The sequence below is a fragment of the Canis lupus genome, chromosome 3 (genome assembly GCF_011100685.1).
Source record: "Canis lupus familiaris isolate Mischka breed German Shepherd chromosome 3, alternate assembly UU_Cfam_GSD_1.0, whole genome shotgun sequence".
NCBI classification, from domain to species: domain Eukaryota; kingdom Metazoa; phylum Chordata; class Mammalia; order Carnivora; family Canidae; genus Canis; species Canis lupus.
In genome coordinates, this window is record NC_049224.1 from 13,846,160 (window position 1) to 13,868,205 (window position 22,046).

The window sequence follows — 22,046 nt, forward strand, 5'->3', positions numbered from 1 at the left end:
CTTGCCATGTCTTTTTTTTTTTTTTTTTTAATTTAAAGATTTTATTTATTTACTCATGAGAGACACAGAGAGAGAGGCAGAGACACAGGCAGAGGGAGAAGCAGGCCCCACGCAGGGAGCCTGATGTGGGACTCGATCCCGGGACCCCAGGATCATGCCCTGGGCTGAAGGCAGATGCTCAACCCTGAGCCACCCAGGTGCCCTCCATACATATTTCTTACAGCTAATCTGCTTTACCAAAGACGTCACACTACGGTGGAAGCTTGTTTCTCTCTCTGCCGACAGGCGAGAGGCAGGCCGGAGGCTTTGCTCCACCGAGTCACAGTCACCCCAAGGGCTGTAGGCACCACTTCTGCTCACAGCCCATCGGCCAGAACTCGGTCTAGGCCCCCAGGGAGCTGCAATGGGTCCCCACTGGGAAGGCCCGTGCCCAGCTAAAACTCCCGGAGGTCTACACCTAAGGAAAGAAGGGGAGCGTGGAAATGAAAGTGAGCAGATTGTGCCTTTGTCTTTTTTTAGCCTTCTTTTTTATTCCAGAAGACCATATATACTCCATGGCTTTTAAGAAAGCATGGAAGGTATGTTTTTTTGAAATCTGGCTTGTCTAACAATGTTTTTTAGCTTACCCTCATATTTGACTCCGAGTTCCCCTGTCGATAGCTTCTAGTTGGAAATCGTTTTCCTCCAGAAGTTTGAAGACACTGCCCGTTGTCTAGTTTTCAGTGCTGCTGTTAGGTCTGAGGCCATTCTGATTCAGTCTTTGGTAGAGGACCTGTTTGGTTTTCTTATTTGTTTGATACTCTGGAAGGTTATCAAATCTTCCCTTTAAGCCCCATGCTCTGAAATATCACAGTGATATGCCTTGGTGAGGGTCTAGTTCTTTTCATACGTTTTGGGACCACATGGAAACTTGGAGGGTCCAGAGGCAATTTTATTGGGTTATTTTATACTTTCCTCCCCTCCATTTTTCTCTGTGTTCTCTTTCTGGAACTCATAGTAGTCAAATATTGCTTTTCCTGGACTTGCCCTTTAATTTTTGTTCTATTTCCTCTTGTTTGTTTGTTTTTTTCCCCCCGGAGGGAATTACTCATCCTTATCTTCATATTTTCCTAGTGAGTTTTTCATTTCTGACATCAGGTTTTTAACTGCCAACAGCTCTCCAGTGTTATTTGAATGTTCCTTTTTTATAGAATTGTCTTAGTTCCATGAATGCAATAGCTTATCTGAGATTATTGTGATTTTTTACTTTTACTGAGTTTTTTCCAAATATGATTTGTTTTATTTCCCAGAGTTCTTCTTAGTTGTGTTTTTTGTTCTTGTTTTTTACTTTTTCCTCTTGTTCTTGTTTTATAAATCCAAACACCTTTTTTTTTTTTTTTTTAAATCTCTCAAAGCTACTAATTATACTTGGAGCTTTTCTAAAAGCTGTATTCTGAGTCCTGCATTATCTCTAGTCTCCCTGAGTCCCTATTTTCTATTCCTGCTTTATATTTGAAGGCCATTCTGTGCCCTGCCCTGAACATTTGAGATCTGGCTGTTGGCACCTATTTAAGCATGAGGCACCAAAAACTGGTTAGAAGGCTTGTGGGCAGGGCAGCCCGGTGGGCTCCGTGGTTTAGCACTGCTTTCAGCCCAGGGCCTGATCCTGGGGACCCGGAATCAAGTCCCATGTCAGGCTCCTTGTGTGGAGCCTGCTTCTCCCTCTGCCTGTGTCTCTGCCTCTCTCTCTCTCTCTCTCTCTGTCTCTCATAAATAAATAAAATCTTTAAAAAAAAAAAAAAAAGACCTGTGTGCGTGGATTGGGCTCATCAACTGGTGACCTTCACCACAGTCTTTGTGAGAAAGTTACCTTTGCAACAAGGCCTCCCACCTGACATTCCCTATCCCTCTTCCTTATTTTTCTTTAGAGCAGTCCTCACTTAATTCAGAATGTGATTTATTTTGTGTGCTGTCCATCTTCACTAAAATGAAGCCAGGGATTTGTGTCTGTGTATTCACTGCTGTATCTGCAGCACTAAGACTGGTTGCACACAGTAGGCATTGGATAAATAGCTCTGAGATGTCTGCATGAATAAATGAATGAGTGATTAGGTGAAGATCCCCCAGAGGTTCGTTCCTGGATGTTTTTAAGCCAGTGAGTCTCCCCAGTGTCACGGCGGGGGTTGGGGGGCCCTACAGCCGGGTTCTGGCTGCTGAGCAGGGGAAAGGGACAGGCCAGCCTGGGGGTGCGCGGTCTCTCCCGTCATCTCCTCTGGCCGTCAGCTCCCTGCTGGGCAACCCTGCGTGATGTGCAGGCGTGGAAAGGGGTGTCACCCGGAGGGCGCCAAGAGCTTGGCACCAGCGGTGGGCAGAGGAAGCAACAAGGATAACCAGGCAAAAAAGTCACAGCCAAAGCTCTACACCCTGTTTACTTTAAAAGAAAGTGATTCGACCTCTTGCACGTGTGTTGTTTTACTAACTGCAGCCATAGGTCCGTGGCTTCCATCCTGCCCCCCCTCGGGGGGGCGGGGACACCTACCAGCCGAGTTCTTCCACGTTCAAGGCTGTCCAAAGATGGCCCTTAAGGGGAAATAACACCTAGGCTGATAAATGGGTCAGCGTGGCCCCAGTCATGCTATTTATATCCCAGGTAAGTATTATTAGACCATGATCTTAACATTTGGTTGTAAGAGAAACCACGTTCCCCAAGTCACTGTACCCTCGCAAATGTTAGCAGGTCCTGGGAAATCTGTTAAAGAATCGGCCTCCTAAAATATTTTAAGTACGATTTCTTTCTTATATTAATAGCAGTCTTTTCTTATTAAATACACTAAACATTTGAATGGGTAAAATGTAATCAATGGAATTCTAGTTTAACAGGTGATACTTAAACATAGGTCTAAAAATAAATAAATAAATAAAAAATAAATAAATAAATAAATAAATAAATAAATAAAATAAACACAGGTCTATATTTACACACAAATTTATATTTGCTGTCCCCAGGTGACTTTTCTGGTGAGCTGTGCAAAGCTGAGGCAGGGAGGAGAGAGGCAGGGGTATTAGGGGAACCAATGGAAGTGCAGAACTATGTGTCACCTTTCTGGGGTTGCACCTAGCATAACTGGGGTTTGATGCCTTCTGGTTCTTTCTGTCCAGTCAAGGTCCTCCCTCCCTGCTAGCAGGGCTGTAGCCTCTGGGTGCCTGCAGCTGAGCTTTCTCAGGAAAGAGCAAAACAACTGCCTTCTCGATTTTCTCTTGTGTGGCTTGTGTGAAACTTGGAATACTTTATAAGTACAATTACAGGCTGTATTTAAGTGAGGCTTTTCTACGCCTTTCCTTATTATTCTAACAAGCCATCGTGAGGATCAGATATGAATGTTCTTTACCACGATGTGCCCTGACTTCTAGCCAGAGGTGTCAAACAGGGACCAGAGGATCCGCTCTGGGAACGAAGAACTGACAACCCCCGGGAAATCAGAGAATTCAACCAGAAGATGTGGCCACGAGGGCTGTCCCCTAGCATCTCAAGTGCAGCCCCCGTGTGTGGCAAGAGTGTGCCCATGAAGCCGACTCGGATTGCCTTCACCCAGCTGCTTGCTTGGAAGATGTCCCTCACAAACCCAGTCACTGGATGATGGGAGAGGGCCCCAGAGTGCAAGGGAAGGAAAAGATGGGCTACAGGCTGCCTCCCCAAAGGGAAGACTGTGGGTAGCCTGAGACAGGCAAAATGCAGACTAACCCAAAAGGAGCTGTGCTTTTCCCAACCCAGGAAGCCTGAGGCAGGCAGCACTGTGGAGGGGATAAATGTGGCTCTGGACCACCTTTGAGGACAACTTACCCCACCCAGGTATGGCCCATTGGCTCAAAGACTGTCCTTAATATAACCGGAAAAATTCCCCTTGTCCAAAGGAGGGATGGAACAGCACCTCTTCAAACACACCCCAAGCTGGCAAGAGAAGAGAAATCCCCCTTTATAGGAACTTGAGGAGTGAGGGATATGTGTTCCTTACTAATGGGATCATCTTCAATATGAGGCCTCTCCTCCCCACTGGTTATTCTTTGACTTCAGGAGAGTGGACCCTGTGGCCTGCAGAACCCTGGCATGGTCTCAGGACTATTGAGAGGGTCAGAGAATAAACACAGGTAATCCCATTTTCCACAGGTATACATAAAGAGGTGCCTTTCTATGTATCTTTTACTGCATGGATTTTTTCTACTATTTTAAATCTTTTTTTTTTTAATTTTTTTTTATTTATTTATGATAGTCACAGAGAGAGAGAGAGAGGTGCAGAGACACAGGCAGAGGGAGAAGCAGGCTCCATGCACTGGGAGCCCGATGTGGGATTCGATCCCGGGTCTCCAGGATCGCGCCCTGGGCCAAAGGCAGGCACCAAACCGCTGCGCCACCCAGGGATCCCCGATTTTTTCTATTATTTTAATAACAGTAAACAACTGGTTTACCCAATTAGAAGGTTTTCTTGGTTTATTTTCCTGTATGGCAGCAGCAGCAACAGGAAATAAAATATAAATTCATTTAAAGAATCACTGCATGTAGGGGCACCTGGGTGGCTCAGTGGTTGAGTATCTGTTTGCTGCTCAGGTCATGATCCTGGGGTCCCGAGATCCAATCCCACGTTGGGCTCCCTGTGGGGAGCCTGCTTCTCCCTCTGCCTGTGTCTCTGCCTCTCTTTCTGTGTCTCTCACAAATAAATAAATAAAATCTTAAATATTTTGATTAATTATATGTACATGCAGCAATCCTTTTTTTTTAAAGATTTTATTTATTTTATTTCTTATTTAATTTATTTATATAATTTTTTTAAGTAGGCTCCATGCCCAGCGTGGAGCCCAACATGAGGCTTGAACTCATGACCCTGAGATCGAGACCTGAGCTAAGATCGAGTTGGATGCTCAACCGGCTGAGCCACCCAGACACCCCAATACTTAATTTATTCTAAAAAAAAGAGCATCCCAGCATTTCCAGTACCTTTTGACCATTACTGTTTTCTCTGTCGATGGTTAAAGCACAACCACTATACGTGGAGAGGCTGTGGTCTGCTCCATCTTTTAATACTGAAAACATGAGGAAGGGAGGTTGTCCACAGTTTGGAAATATTAGAAACTATTGCCCTGTAGCAAAGAGATGGCTAACAGCACTAGTCCTCAGTCTTCCTACTTAGATCAGAATCTAGAAAACAGCTGCAGTCTAAAAGCAGTATCGGGTAACAGTTAACTCATCCGAAGGTCAGTGTATAATGCATTTTATCCCATGTTTCCTAGGCATTTTTAAAGGGCTATAGAATACCCATTGGCTGACAAAGAATCTAAAAGTCTGGATGTTATGACAAAAGGAGCTTAGGAAAAAAGACCCAGCTGCTCTCACCCGGTGCCAAGCTCATTCTAGTTTTGAACATGTTTTCCACTCATGTGATCCTCACGGCAGCCTGATAAGCCGAATACTATCACCATAATTTCCATTCTAAAGATGTAAAACCTAAGACACGAGAGAGGTTAAGTAAGTTGCCCAGGGTCTCTCTGCAGAGCTAGGATTTGAGCCTAGTAGGCTTCAGGAGCAGATACTGATAACCACGCTGCCCTTCACTAGGCCTTTCATTGTGAAGAAGACCTACCTGTGTTTCCTGGTCCAAAAGAATGACTAAAGGGCCTCTGCGGGTCTCTGAGCACCAAACCACAACCACAAGAAATGATCTGATATTTTTCCAGCAGGGACTGTCTCTGTGCTCAGAGTTTCCTAGAGTAGGTTCTTAAAAACAATGACTCCATGCCACATGAAAAAGGAGGTCTGATGGTCAAACGAGTTTGACCACAATGTGAGCTACACAATGTGCTGGCTGCAAGATTTGCATTCATTTTGAGAATCTAAGCGTTTTATCTGATAAACTTTAAAAACTTACGCACTTGTATCCAATTCAATACGTAAGAAACTTGGAAGTTGATATTCCATCTTAATGACAAGTAAAATGCTGAATAAACCAAAACAGTACCAGTGTTCTTGAGATCCATAAGAGGAATGAAGTCACAGGGTAAACCACTGCTTCCCAAATTGTTAAGACAGCCAGATGCAGAGAATCACAACTGACCAGAGCAGGGAGCTCCAAGAGAATTAGTGCCAGGCTAGGGAAACCTGTAACTGTCGAATTGCTGGAGGCTCTGTGTGGACTACAGGCCACCCCCAGATGACTGGGGCCCCCACACTTTTGTGAGCTTTACTTCCTGAAGTTATAACCAGCTTCTCACTGTAAATACTGGAGAAAAGTCCCTTCATGCTTCCAGCAGGGGAAAGGGGGAAAAAAAGCGTCTGAAGAATTCCAGAACACTCTGTTTTTCTTAACAAGGTCTATTCTTAGGAGTTAACTCTAACTGGGGCCTAAGCTGCTGGGCTTTTATCAGAAACTAACTGACCTGGGGGAGGGGAAAACCCAATTTCAACCCCCTGTAGTCTTCCACAAGGGAAAAAGGAGATACCCAACTCTAGTCTGGCCATCCTATCCTACATGGCTGAAGGAGGGGGCTGACACGTGAAGCTTAGAGTCCAGAAGCATGGGCTCACTAAAACCTGAAACCTACTCCAAGGACCACAGAAGGCTTCCCTTCCCTCCACACATCATACCACCACATTACTATAGTCTTACTTATGGCAGGTACCTAGTACATCGTGAAAAAATGGTAAGGCATATTAAAAGACAAAAAGCACAATTGGAAGAGAAAGAAAGCACAGATTCAGATATAGATACGGCAGAGATGTTGGGATTATCAGACTGGGAATTTAAAACAACCATGATTAATATGCTAAGGGTTTTAGTGGACAAAGCAGACAGACAGCAGGCAAGAACAAATGGGCAATGTGAGTGGAGAGTTGGAAATGCCAAGAAATGGAATGATAGAGATCAAAAACACTGCAAGAAAATTCAGAAAAAGCATTTGACAAAATCTAGCACCAATTTATGATTAAAAACTCTCAGTAAACAGAATAGAGGGGAACTTCCTCAACTTGATAAAGAATATCCACAAAAAGCCCACAGCTAACATTATACTTAATGGTGACAAACTTGAAACTTCCCCAGCAAGATCCAGTATGAGGCAGGAATGTCCCCTCTCACAACCCCTCTTCAACATCTTCCTGGAAATTCCAGCTGATTCAATAAGACAAGAAAAGGCAATAAAAGGTATACGGATTGGGAAGAAAGATATACAACTGTCTTTGTTCATAGATGACATAATCATCTATGTAGAAAATCTAAAAAAACTTGCCAAAAAACTCCTGAAACTAGTAAGCAATTGTAGCAAAGTTGCAGAATAGAAGAGTAATATACAAAAATCAGTCACTTTCCTATATACCAGCAACAAAGGGAATTTGAAATTAAAGACACAATATTAGCACCCCCTCCAAAAGAAATACTTATGTATAAGTCTAACAAAATATGTAAAAATCTATATGAGGAAAACTACAAAAGTCTGATTAAAAACAAAATCCAAGAACTAAACAAGTGGAAGGATATTCTATGTTCATGGATAGATAAAGTCAATATTGTCAAGATGTCAGGTCTTTCCAATTTGATATATAGACTCAATACAATCCCAGTCAAAATCCCAGAGACTATTCTTGGATGTTGATAAACTCATTCTAAAGTTTATACAGAGAGGCAAAAGACTCAGAATACTGAATACAATATTGAAGAAGAATAAAGCTGGAGGATGTCAAGGACTTCACCACCTGACTTCAAGATTTAATTATAAAAACCTCTAGTAATCTGGGCAGCCCAGGTGGCTTGGCGGTTTGGCACTGCCTTCGGCCCAGGGTCTGATCCTGGAGACGGGGGATCGAGTCCCACATCGGGCTTCCTGCATGGAGCCTGCTTCTCCCTCTGCCTGTATCTCTGCCTCTCTCTCTCTCTCTCTCTCTCTCTCTCTCTCTGTGTGTGTGTGTCTCTCAGGAATAAATAAATGAAATCTTAAAAAAAAAAAAAACTCTAGTAATCAAGATGTTGTGGTATTAAGTGTCTATAAGAATAGACAAATAGATAAATGGAACATAACAGAGTCCAGAAATAGACCATGTATCAGTGTAAGTCTACCAATTGTAACAAATGCACCATTCTGGTGGGGGATGTGGATAATGGGGAAAGCTACGCATGTGCAGAAGCAGGGGTATATGGGAAATATCTGTATCTTCTGCTCAATTTTATTGAGTAGGTTCTAAAACTACTTTAAAAAACAAAGTTTATTAGGGGATCCCTGGGTGGCTCAGCGCTTTAGCTCCTGCCTTCGGCCCAGGGTGTGATCCTAGGGTCCCAGGATCAAGTCCCACATTGGGCTGCCTGTGAGGAGCCTGCTTCTCCCTTTGCTGGTGTTTCTGCCTCTCTCTCTCTCTCTGTCTCTCGTGAATCAATAAGTAAAATATTAAAAAATAATAAAGTTTATTAAAAACAAAAAATAAAAAAACCTTCTGCTCTTAGCCTCACCAGACCCCAAATACAAACAAACTTACAACCTCTCTCCTTTCCCTGAGATACAGGAAGAAGACAACAATGGCTGAACGGTGGGGAAACGGCTCCCTGAGAGGTATCTCCAGCCTGGAGGGATGATATGGGAGGAGGTGACTTAGGGTCATAACAGGTAGGATCAATTGTGCTCTAAATCCATTTATCCAGAAATAAAAGTTTTTATCCAGTTTTGCTGGTCTTCACTGAGCCATAGGTTTACAGTGGTTATTAGACCAGTTAGAAAACATTTTTCTAGCTACTTTTGTTTTATTTTCTTTCCTTCCTTCCTTCTTCCTCCCTTCTCTTGCTCCCCCATTAACTACATTTCTGCCTTTTCATTTCCTTCTTCCTTTTTTAAAAAATTAACTTTATTTAGGCATGTTTTGTAGCTCATGTAACTGTACCCACCCATGTACAGTTCAATGAAACCACATTCATCAAAGTTGTAAAGCTCCAGTCGGAACTGGCCTAAGACCTGAAATTGCTATTCCAAGGACAGATATATATACATATATATACATATACATGTATATATATGTATGGACAGATATATATACATATATATACATATACATGTATATATATGTATATATATCTGTGTATAATATATATATATATATATATGAATTCAAATTCTGGTTGGGCTACGTCCTAGCTGTATGCCTGTGGCTAAGGAAATCTCTTCAGTTTGGGCTCTTATGAGAATTAAAATTCACTAATTAAAATTAATTAAGATGCAAGAGGATTAACAGGGAAACTTCACTCTCTGACTGTTGGGGCTGAATGTGTCTTACAACCAGGTACCTTTTGCTCTGATCACTTCCTGCCAGGATATGTTGATTGTTTTCCAGGCTTCAGTCCGGGTTATTTACTTCAAATATTAACTACCAGGTAGCTATGTTAACCAGTCATAGCACTTGAAGAATCATGGTCAGAGTAGACCTTGGGAGAAGGTGGGACTTTCCTGGGAGAAGGGTGGGGACGCTGTTTGCTACTCGGTAGAGCATGTGGGCTTTGGAATAAGCTCTCCTTCTTTCCATTGTGCTGGCTATTAACAATGTGATCTTAGGCTATTCCTCATTGTGCTCACTTTAAAGCGGACCTACTGACAGCACCTGGCCCACTCCGTTGCTGGGATGATAAGATGATAATAACAGTTAAAACTTTTAAGAGTGCTAACTCTGTGCCAGACACTGGCTTCAGCATTTTACACATATGACCTTACTGACTCTCCCCATGAAACTAGGAAGTTGCTACATCCATCAGCTCCATTTCATCAATGCACACTGTCCAGGAGAAGCCATTTTGCGTGTCTGAGGTCACTTAGCAGGAGGTAGAGCTGGGATCTGAATCAACCTAGGCAGTCTGGCTTCATCAGTCGGCCCACCAGACTACCTTCCTATGCTCCAGTGTCTCTTCCACAGGAAAGAATGCATGCAAAATGCCTGACAAAATGCTTAGTAGACGTGCAGTAAGTGGTAATGGTGACATAATAAATGATACTTCAATTTGCCCAGGCCCCATCAGCCTATGGAATTCATTCCAGCCTATGGAATTCCAATGAATTCATTCATTCAGAGTGTAACAGAAATTTCACTCAATTATACTCCTGACTGTATGACATAGGCCCCCCCTCCCGAGTCTCCCAAAGTTATTCCTGGGTGTCTCCTGGCCTCCAGCACTTTCTACTCACCGAAGGCCCTGCCAGTAAGGTGGGGCCTCACCCTGCTTCTATTGTGTCTCCTGTGCCCCTCCCCAGGGCCAAGGCCCCTGGTCCCTAAGCAGAGATGGGACATCTGGGCCATAACAGTCAATGTGGTTGCCTCAGACCTAGTATGTCTGCTGGGCTCTCCAACAACTGTGTCCTCTCACATTCAACAGATGTTTCTTAAGCAGCTGTTATGCTTCTAAAATGGTGCTAAAAGCTGAGGACCCCTATTTGGGAAATTTTTATGTTAAAGTCCAGTCCAAGGGTTAAATCAGGCATGTGATCGTCACCTCTCTCAACCACGGGCAATGCTAGGTGGGCTTGGAAGATTAAACCAAATATCCTCTTGTATCACAAACCCTACCTGATAGGGACTCCTGTTCTGAGACATAAATATATGAAGAAAGAAACAAGCAATCAGTATGTCTGCCCTGGTACCCTATAGCAGTCTGGGTACCCCTGGTGCCTACTAATACTAAGGTCCCATACAAGATCAGCTTTTCTTAACATATCCAAAGTAATGAGGGTTAGAAAGAGAAAGTCTTCTTGGTGGCATGCAGCTTAGGAAAATATCCAGGCAATTCTTTACGATAAATCCCAATTTACTTTATCCAAAGGATCTGCTTTATATTTGGATTCTTGCTAAGGAAATGCCTTCACTTTTGCTTCCCATCTATTCAAGAACATCATTCAAACCTCACCTGGGCACTGCTACATTCTAGTCTGCCTTCCTACTACCCGTTACCAGGGGTTCCATCTGTGGCCTCTCAGGCGTTCTGGTAGGTAACTCTACATCAAAATGTCCCAGTTTGCTCTGAGACAATTCATTCCTCAGAGGAAGTCAGTATAAACTTAGAAAACCGACTCTACTCTTCTTCCAACAAAGGGGACGTAAGACCCAAGAACAATGATGTGTCCAGTTACCATGGGGACCACGGGGAGAGAATTAGAAATTTCTAGGAAAATAAAAGTGGTCTGTGTAAATTTTATGAAAGCTGAAACTGAGGAAACTGTAGTTATTTTTCTCCAGCTTTAAACATATTAAAGCAAAGGCCAAAAAGCAAGACTTCCAACCAGGAGGAAGGGCAAAGCATTCAGAGGAGTGAAGCAAGCCTGTGTAAAGGGAACAGGGGCTATTAGGAACTCCCTGACACCTGTGGGAAGCATTCCTGGGACCCACAAAACTGGTTTAACCATGCTTTGACCTTCTAGGACCTTCAGTTTAAAAAAAGATTATTTATGATTATGCTCCAGTGTTGCTTCCAATTCTTACAGCAGCTTGATTTTTTTTTTTTTTTTTTTTTTTTTTTTTTTTTTAATCAGAGAATTAGGTAACAAAGAGGTAGACAATTTTCAGGAAAAAAAAATGTATACTGGGGGAACAGTAGCAAAATCTGTCATTGTAAACAAAAAAGATTTAGGGACTCACATTTCCTCTTTAAACCTTTCAAGAGCACATACATAGGACTGGGCCTAAGGCCTTCTGGAAGTTGTTTTACTTTCATTCACGGAGAATTCGGAGCCCTGCATCACCTGCTTGGCAAGAGGGTCAAAGACGCAGCACACAGCATAAGCCCAGAGAAACCTTGAGTTTGAGAAGAGACTGAAGGTCAACGGTAATGTGAGGTGAGTCCGGTAGGAGGCTTAATGTGTGACCTTGAGCGTCTGACTCTCCCCCACTCACCACCCTCACCCCCACCAATAAAGAGGAATCATGCTGGGAAGCTGGGTTTTGCCTGGCTGCAGCACAGGCCGAGGTCTCGAGGGAAACTGTTGGCTTTCGCTTAAACTCTTTAAGAAGCAGAATCAGAAAAATGAGAGCAGCGTAACAGAGCTAGAAAAACTATCAAGGACCCAGAGGTGGGCCTTGGGTCTAGAGGTCAAAGTTCAAACTGATAGAGGACGGGGAGGGAGGAGGCCCTGGAGTAGGGCAGGTGCATGCTTCAGACCCAAGAGACATGGAAGTGTTGTCTATGCGGTTTCTGTGGACCAGTGGCATGGGCCTCACCTGGGAACTTGTTTCAGATGCTAATTCCCGGGCACTAGCCAAGACCCGCAAATTCAGAACTTCTGGGCTGGGGCCCAGCATTCTGCTTCTTAAAAAGCCCTTCAGGTAATTCTGATGACGACTATAGTTTGAGAAGAGCTGGCTTAATAAATTACAGAGTTAAAGGTACTGAGACCCTACTTGCCCCCTTAAATGGTACTGAGGACAAAGGACGTCATTCACGTCGCCTCTGTGTGAAGGAAAAGGGTGTATTAGTTTCCTGTTGCTGCTGTAACAAATGATCACAACCGAGAGGCCTAGAGCAACACAAATCTGTTTTCTTATAGATCTGGAAGTCAGAAGTCGAAAATCGGTCTGCAGGGGCTAATGCTGTCAGCAGGGTTCCCTCTGAAGGCTCAGGGGAGAATCTGTTCCCTTGCCTTTTTCAGCTTCTGGGGACTCCCTTTCTTCCTTGGCTCATGAACCCCTGTCTCATTTTCAAACCCCTCCTCCCCACATTGCCTCCTGTACTCTTACTGCACTTCTTCCTTCTCCTAAGGGCACTTGGGGTTACGAGAGACCCATTTAGAACAATCTCAAAATCCTTAACTTAATCAAACCTGCAAAAATCCCTTTTGCCCTGAAAAGTAACATTCACAGGTTCTGGGGATTAGAATGTGGATATTTTTAAGGGGGGGGAGGGGCTATTGTTCTGTCTACCACAGGAGGAAAATGAAAATATGCATTTTCAGTGCTCATATTCATGTTAGTAAACACTGTAATGATGCCTAAGAAACAGATGCAAGTGATTACTATGGGGAATGTGGGAAACGGGGTGAAGGAAAACACATGAGAGCCAGGACTCCTTTCCCAAAGTATACTTTTTGTATTGTTTTGAGCTTTCAGCCTCACAAACATATTACCTATTAGAAAATGGTAACACTACAAAATAAAAAGAATGAGAAACCTTTTTAATATCTTTTGGCTGTCGAATTGCTCTGCTTGAACACAGCAGAGACTAAACCTCTGGCAACTTTGTGGAGTCAGAGAAGGTTTAAGTATTAAGAGAAAAACATTCCAGTAATGATGTAGCTGCTAGAGGAAGAAGGAATAAATTAAAGGACACTCATTCCTGTTAACAAAACAAGACGGGCACTAAGTCATACATGAGGAGCTGAGCTCAGCCTTCAAGAGTATTAAGCTCTGACAGTCCAGCAGGACAACTAAGAATTTGAGAACTAGCTTCGAGTGCCAAGGAAGTCGCCTCAGGGCAGTTACAGGCTCATTTGCATGCAAACACTGTGTGTAACGCTGGGAGCTGCTTCCCCTTCCTTATTCACAGCAGAAACTTCTGTCCCCCCAGCTCATCTTTCTGCTGACCTTCCATGGCGACTCCCAGGCAGGTCACTTTGTACATGATCTGCACCCCCCTCAATGGTGCAGAACTTACCGCTCTTCCATTCTGTTCATTGAGTCCCCAGAGAACCAGCCATCATGGTCACTCCATGTCCCACGTGCCAGCTGACTCAGGCCACTCCTGACACAGGGCAAACAAAGCTTCAAGAGTGAGCACACTACTTCCTGGAATTAACAAGTTTTTGATTATTGGTCCAATGGAAGCAACCTGGCCTTTTCAGGGCCATTTATTACACAGGGTCTATGTCAGTCTCATACTTGTCGGAGGGTTACGGAGGGGTCATGAAGATAAATCAAGACACTGTCCCCCTGCCCTCAAGTTACAGCTGACTATTCACCACCCTCCATAAATACCTAAAATGCATTCAGTGCCATAAAAGGTATGAATAAGGAGCTAAGGAAAAACACCTGTAGAAGCAATTCATTCTTATTCACACACAGAAGCAATTCTTAACCTCGTAGAGAGCAAAAGAGATAGGATGTTTAAGTGGGGTTTTACAGGATATGCATGAGTTTGCAAATACCCAGGGAATGGCAACCCAACCCAAGCCATGGAAGAGTCCGTCTTCCACATGTCAAGGTTTTTTTTTTTTTTTTTTTAAAGATTTATTTATTTATGATAGACAGAGAGAGAGAGAGAGAGAGAGAGGCAGAGACACAGGAGGAGGGAGAAGCAGGCTCCATGCCGGGAGCCTGACGCGGGACTCGATCTCGGGACTCCAGGATCACGCCCTGGGCCAAAGGCAGGCGCTAAACTGCTGAGCCACCCAGGGATCCCCATGTCAAGGCTTTTAAAACAGTCGAGGCTAGTTATGAAAGCCTGCGATGACAGTGAGGGCTGTGGAGGTTCTTCTACAGGCATGGGGTTCCTCTAGAAGAGCGTATTGCCAGGGCAGATTTGTGTTTGCAACATAATTCCAGGGGAACAGTGGAGGCATTTATGAGTTTAGCAGACTTTACTAGCAATTTGCTAACCTGGGGAGAGATTATAGTGCACAAACCATTTTCATGTTATGATCATCTTGTCTTTCTTCCTCTCCTATCTGGCCTCCTCAGGCCTGGCAAGTCCCACATTCTTCTTCTTCTTCTTCTTTTTTTTTTTTTTACTAAGATATAGCTGACATGTAACATTGTATTAGTCTCAGGTGTACAAATAACCATTCACTATCTGTATATACTGCAAAATGATCACCACAGTTAGTCTGTTGTGTTCAGATTCCACATATAAGTGAGATCACATGGTATTTGTTCTTCTCTGACTTATTTCTCTTAACGTAACCCCCCTCAAGGTTCATCCACGTTGTCACAAATGGAAAGATTTCATACTTTTTTAATATGTGAATAAATTCCATTGTACGTATACACCACACTTTCCTTATCCCTTCATCCCTGATGGACACTTAGGTTGTGTCCATGTCTTGGCTATTGTAAATAATGCTGCAATGAACATGGACGTGCAGAGATCGCCTCAAGTTAGTATTTTCATTTTTTTTTTCAGATAAATACCCAAATGTAGAATTGCTAGATCATATGGTAGTTCTATTTTTAATTTTTTGAGGAACCTCTACACTGTTCTCCATAGTGGCTGCACCAATCTACATATCCACGAGCACTGTATGACAGTTCCCTTTTCCCCACATCCTACCCAACATGTTATCTCATCTTTTTTGATAATAGCCACTTTAACAGGTGTGAGGGGATACTTCCTTGTGGTTTTGATTTGGATTTCTCCACTGAACCATCTTTTCAGGTGCCTGTTGACCACCTCTGTCTTCTTCTTTTTAAAAAATTTTTTTCTTTTAAATTTCTTTATTCATGAGAGATACAGAGAGAGGCAGGGACATAGGTAGAGGGAGAGAAACAGGCTCCCTGAGGGGACCCTGATGTGGAACTCATCCCAAGACCCAGGATCAAGGCAGAGGCTCAAGCTCAACCACTGAGCCACCCAGGTGCCCTTCTCTATGTCTTCTTTAGGAAAAAAATCTCTGTTAAGATTCTCTGCCCATGTTTCAATCACATTGTTTTATTTTGCTTTGTTACTTTTGAGATGTATGAATTCTTTATACTTTTTAGATATTAATTCTTATAAGATAAATGTTTGCAAGTATTTTCTTCCCTTTAGTAGCATGCCTTTTCATTGGGTTGGGAAATTCCAACTTCTTAACCCTTAATTATGCAGAGTGGCTTCTCTACTTCTCAAAAGTCTTGGCCCCAACCAATACTCAAGCCCATAGGGCTCACTTCCATGCTAAATAATTATCAATGCATTTTTCTGCATAAAGGCAATTATTTTGTTAAGAGAAATTCTGGTACAAGCTGCTATAGGCAATATAAATTTCTTTATCTTCTCACAGGCATCTACAACATCAGCAATATTCTATGGAGATTATCCAAGAAACATAATTATGCTTGAGAAACAGACAGTATTCCCAAATTTATTCCATCCAGCATTTCAACATCTGAGATTAAAGAACTGTAGGACACCATGTTAAACTTGTTTTAAAAAAAGGTTTATTTGTTACAAAATGTTAAATACTAAAACTAAAAACATATAAATTCAGGTCAGGCTATATTAAAATACACACATACCCTTCTTAGCAAAATTATTAAAGATTGAATTAAACAGAAGCATTAAATAAAATAAAGTACTCGAGGAAATTTTTTTTCCTAAGTAAGTACATCAGTGTAGTGTAGTTTTTAAAATTACAATTGAAAAGTTTAGCTGTCTTGGAAGTTAAATTTATCCAATTGTTCGGTTTTCTGCCACTGTCCAATAGGAGGCCACCATGCTGGCCTGGACGGGTGAATTTCAGTTATGTTACTGAAACTTCTATTTTATAAACCTACTCTTTTATAATAGGAACAGAGAGTAGTCAGAAGTATACAAAGGGTTATTTAAGGTGAAAACCTGGCCCAGAAAGAAGAGGCCTTAGTTCTATCACTCAGTATCTTCTCTAATTAAAATGATTGGTGAATATATTGAAGCAGAGATGAACACAAAGCGTACATTCATCTAGAAATACTCTTTCAATTAAAAACAAAACAAACTCAAAAGGAGCACTCATTTCTCCAAGATAGTTTATAAGTACTCTTAAATTTCTTGTTATTTTAAATTGAGTTAATTCAAAGGTACTGAAGAGTCTAGATTTAAAAACTAATTTGATTACTGTTCTGACTAGCTCTGAGGAGCCACGACATCAATGTGTTTGAGTCTCTCACACAGGTGGTAAAGAACTTTCATAATAAAATCGACAATCTCAACCAATACCTACAGAGCACCAGCTTCCAAACTCAACTTCCATCCAGGTCAAACAACTTAAAAAGTATCTATGGTCTATGTAAATGTTAAATAGTATTACCAAGAAAATACTTTATTTTGCTTTAAAACTTAATATTCTTTTCCATTTCCTACCTCAAAGGTTATTGATTTAGAATTTTAAGTGCTGTCATTCACATAGGGCAAAGACTATGCTTATGAAATAAGGTCATAAGGCTATCACTGTGGTTTAAAAGACTGTAAATGTGATGAATTTCTAGAAATCTACTATCGCATTTATTGTTTACAATGCTTATCCTTATCAAATGGGATTTGCCAAGAGTTGATTAACTCAAGTGATTAAAATACAAAAACATAAAATGCATTCCAGTAATCTTCACCAATACGATCTAATTAAAATCAGGTTTCTTGGAAGATATATATAGGGCATTTTTACTGTTCTACTCTGACAGTGTTGATAGCCATCCAAGGACTAACTGTATCGTATTATATCTAATACTATGGTATAAAACTGTTTCATCAAATGTTTGAATAGTTGGAAACACTCGGTGTCCTTAAAAGTCATTAGAAATGTAAAAAAAATACATCCCAATACTGAATTACAGATGAAAATGATGTTAATAACTAGTAATCTGGTTTTCCATCTCTCAGCTTGTGAGCTTCCAATGTAATTATTTCTGTTGATTGTGTAATACAAGGGAAACTATACTTCTATCCTAGTACCATTTTCTATGTACTGAGTCTTTGATTTATGACTTTTTAACTTACTGACTTATCTTGAAGGACAAGGTTCATGCTGCTCCTCATTAAATAATCTTGCAGTCCTCAGAAAGAATTCAAACAATTTGAGCTGCTGACCTCCTTAAGCTTAGAAGTACACAAAACCAAAAACTCTTAAGCCACTGATTGCAAGTTCTCTAGAAAGCATCTCTTCCTACGAGGACCTTTATAACTGTTTTAAATTCACACTGATCAGTTGCTTTTATCAACATCCCAGTCTGAGAAGGAGGAAGAATGCATTTGTTCAACTGTGACAGATCCAGAACCGTGAGTGTTTGAAAGCTGAGAAAACACAAAGCATGTCTCTCTGGCCCGCCGAGGTGGAGCAGAGGCCCTGGATGGTACAGACTTCCCCAAGGATGGGAAATCCTATATGAGCTCTTCCCTCCATGTCGGTGCCTCTTTTTTTGGTTTCAGAGAGAATGATGTTTGAGCAAGAAAATACAGTACATATCCTGCTAGGAGATACACATAATTTGGGGGGCCCAGTACAAAGCAAAAATGCAAGGCCTTTCTTTAAACATTATCAAGAATTTCAAAATGGCAACAGCAGAGCATCGAACCAAGCATGGGGCCCCAGTGTCACTAGAGGTTACATGGCCGTAAAGCCAGCCCTGTTTAGGTTCCCTGCCCATGGAAGAGACAGGTGGCTCAGCTAGGTTGTCCACATAAAAAACAAATTCTTTTCATGATGGTTCAAATACTGTCACTCATTTGAAACCACGTGGCATTTCACTTTCAAAATCCCATGCAAATTTCTATTCCTAAAATATCAGATTGATCAGCTTTACTCTGGATTCTTCATTATTGAAATAGTCATACTGGGTCTTTAAAATGCCCCTTATTTTAATAGAGCAATTAATCAGACATGATGAAAAATTTAAATTAATCCTACATGATTTTTTTTAATTTAAATATTTCTTAACTGGGAGGGGTATCAATATCACTAAAGCAACAGGGCATCTTAAAAGGAAATACTAGCTGTAGGACAGCTTTATATACTAGGATGGTGAAGCCATAGTTTTAGCCTATGGTATATTTTGTTCCCTTTTAAGACCACAATAGTAATTTTTTTCAGAGAACTAACAAACACATTAAGCTGTATGATAATTCTTTTAACGCCCACATTGCCTTCAGTCACATAATCTTGATGGAACACAGAGGTATCCCATTCTTCTCCTTCTTCATAATAATAATAATAATAATAATAATAATAATAAGCAAATGTATATAAAAGCTCTGGGTTACATTACTAAGCAACGACATTTCCGAGAGTGAATATACTTCCTGTATTCCGCAAGCTGCTTCAAGTACATATTCGATGGCCATCTGTGCTTTTCAACAAAGCTGCGTTCTTCCACTAAAATTTTTAGAAAAAGAATGTTAATTGCATATATTTTTATTTTGGATCAAGTTTAGATATTAACTATTGATTTCCTATTTAACGGATGAGCTCCGAGCTTGGCTACATATCCCCTACCTTTCCAAACTCAAGGTTTCCACAATTGTTTAACACAGCTTTGGTGAAATCAGTCATCAGGATTTATATTATTATGTGATTTGCAACAATATACATCTGATCCACTGCTTCATCAAGTAGTATTTATAGTCTTTTGTTTTTCCAAGAGAGATGTATTTTTCTTGGAGATGGCAACAGACTTGTTTTTCATTGTTTTCTTGGTAGCTGCCTCACCCTTCCAAACTTTTCGAGGCCCTCTCGATTCTGTTCTCTCCCCAGCCAGTCACCAAACAAGCTCTGCACCCTCACCGGAGCCCTGCACTGCCCTGCTTTCTAGGCCTGCTTCGTGCTTCCAGCTCTTGGACTCCAGGCCCTTGACTCAGTTTATTTTCCATTTTTGGTGAAGTATAACCTTTATTAGTTCCCTGAAAAAGGGGTTACATATGAAATATTTTTGAGACCTTGCTTGTGGTGAAACATCTTTATCCTCTTCACACACAATTGGTAATTTGGTTTGGTACAGAATTCTAGGTGGACAACTTCCCTCAGAATGTTGACAACAGAATTCCACTGCATTCTAGTTTCTAAGGTCATTAAGTACTCGACTACCGTTCAGATTTATAGCTCTTGGCAAGTCATCTGTGTTCTTTTAAAACTTTTATGTTTTTCTATTTATAGCTGGTGTTCTTCCATGTTCTAGTGATGGGCTTTGTTCACTCATAAAGCTGAGCTTTTAGCAGATCCTTTCAATAGGAAGACTTGGGTCCTTCAGGACTATGATAATTTCTTGTATTATTTCTTTGATAATTTCCTCTCCACTATTTCATTCTGTATTAACTTCTTTTAATCAGATACTTCATCTCTTGGATTGAGCTCAAAGTTTTAAAAAAAGTTTCTCTCCTCTCTTTTTGTCCTACTTTTTGGGAGATGTCCTCATCTTTATCTTTCTTTCTTTTTTTTTTTTTTTTTTTAATAATTTTTTTTTTTTTTTTTTTATGATAGGCACACAGTGAGAGAGAGAGAGGCAGAGACACAGGCAGAGGGAGAAGCAGGCTCCATGCACCGGGAGCCCGATGTGGGATTCGATCCCGGGTCTCCAGGATCGCGCTCTGGGCCAAAGGCAGGCGCCAAACCGCTGCGCCACCCAGGGATCCCCTCATCTTTATCTTTCAACTCACATGTAGTTGTTTCAACTCTTATTTATTTAGATGCTTTTTTGTTTAGTTTTGTTTTCGGTATCATGTTTGTAATTTCCAAGAACAATTTCTTGTTTTTGTATTGTTAAACGATGATAAAGCATATATAACATAAAATTTACTATTTCAATGACTTTTACGTATATATGCAGTATTGTTATGTACATTCACATTGTTATGCAATCAATCTCCAGAGCTCTTTTCATCTTGCAAAACTAAAACTCTATACCCATTAAACAACACCCCATTTCCCCTTCTCCCCAGGCCTGGCAACCACCATTCTACTTTCTGTCTCTCTGAATATTGTTTCTTTATAAATAACATTCTATCCTGCTTTGTAGATTTGTGTCTCTTATTCTCTGAGGACATTAATTTTAGGATTTTTAAAGGCTGTTTTTCTATTCTTTGTTCCTCTAAATTCTTTCTCTTTTGTTTTTATTAATTTTCTTTTGGTTTTGGTATCTTTCATGTTAGATATTTCCTAAAATACCTAAAGATCCTCAGTTATATTCTTACATTTAAGAGTGAGCTGATTGGATAGACAGATGCCTGTTTGGATATCTTGTGGTCATGGGTAGAACTTACTCATTGGTAGAATAACAGAGCAGATACTTTTGGGTTCACTGACGGAAGTTACAAATGATTGCATCTATATATTTTTTCTCCAAGGCCAAACAAAGACACTTCAATTTTACCCAGTGCCAGCATTCTAGAACCTGGACACAGGAAGGAGGCTGGTGGCTTGATATACAATGTGTACTTTCACATGAGCCCTAGGTTCTCAATTCAGCTCCTTAACCCAATCTCAGCTATACCTGGAATTTGTGATTCTATAACTTTTTTGGTTTAATATCTCCAAGAATAAACCTCCCGTCTCCTAGGAAGATGAAAGAGAAGGAGCTGCCTGCCTGGGTGGGATGGAGTGCAGTAAAGCTTTTTCATAACTTTTTTAAAAAAGGTTTTAGGGTGCCTGGGTGGCTCAGTGGTTTTAGTGTCTGGCTCCGGCTTGGGATCTGATCCTGGATTCCAGGATCGAGTCCCGCATCGGGTTCCCTTCATGGAGCCTGCTTCTCCTTCTGCCTATGTCTCTCTCTCTCTCTCTCTCTCTCTCTCCATGTCTCTCATAAATTAAAAAAAAAAATCAATAAAAAGGTCTTACTTATTTATATCTTTTAAAGAGGTAGCACACATGTGAGCTGGGCAAAGGGGGGAGGAAGAGAGAGAGAATCTCAAGCAGACCCCATGCTAAGAGAGCCCCACAACCCTAAGACCATGACACAAGCCAAAACCTAGAGTCAGACACTCAGCTGACTGAGCCACCCAGGTGCCCCCTTCTTCATAACCTTCAACTAATTCTACAGCTGTCGGCCCCAAGCCTCATTCTGCTTTCTGGAATACCTGGTCTCTCAGATTTCTAAGGCTTTTTGGTATTCTGCTGGGTGAATCAGCTTGCTTCTCATCAGTATTCCCTTCTGTGAGTACTTAAGTTTCCTTCTACTGAATCAGTTCCCACTTCTCCACCTACTTTGTGACCTCATATACTATGATTCAGATTAATGAGGTCATGATCCAGGCTACAAAAAGAAACCTGGACAAAAAGAAACTTCCTAGCAGCTCAGGGAAGTTAGATGTAGGTTTCACTAGTAAGAAAAGGTGACATAAGACTACTCCCTTGGTTGAGATTTAGAAAGAGAGAGAGAAAAATTACCACAGATAAGCTCTGGCAGCCAGCAAAAA

The 22,046-nt window shown here is 41.4% G+C and overlaps 1 protein-coding gene and 2 long non-coding RNA genes across 4 annotated transcripts in view; 1 reads left to right on the top strand and 2 right to left on the bottom strand.

The window, feature by feature from the left end:
- The window catches only part of LOC119871107, a 20,123-nt gene extending 6,165 nt beyond the window's left edge, over nt 1-13,958 (bottom strand). Inside the window, exon 1 of the long non-coding RNA XR_005356668.1 lies at nt 13,632-13,958. This is a non-coding gene — a long non-coding RNA (uncharacterized LOC119871107). The remainder of the gene's footprint in view (nt 1-13,631) is intronic.
- The window catches only part of LOC119871108, a 42,544-nt gene continuing 29,045 nt past the window's right edge, over nt 8,548-22,046 (top strand). The window contains exons 1-2 of the long non-coding RNA XR_005356671.1: nt 8,548-8,619; nt 11,647-11,820. This is a non-coding gene — a long non-coding RNA (uncharacterized LOC119871108). The remainder of the gene's footprint in view (nt 8,620-11,646; nt 11,821-22,046) is intronic.
- RHOBTB3 (Rho related BTB domain containing 3) overlaps nt 16,092-22,046 on the bottom strand; it is a 54,673-nt gene continuing 48,718 nt past the window's right edge. For both annotated transcript variants that reach the window (XM_038532302.1, XM_038532301.1), the window contains one exon: nt 16,092-19,014. In XM_038532302.1, the coding sequence (XP_038388230.1) occupies nt 18,961-19,014 (54 nt within the window). In that variant the 3' untranslated portion in view covers nt 16,092-18,960. The remainder of the gene's footprint in view (nt 19,015-22,046) is intronic.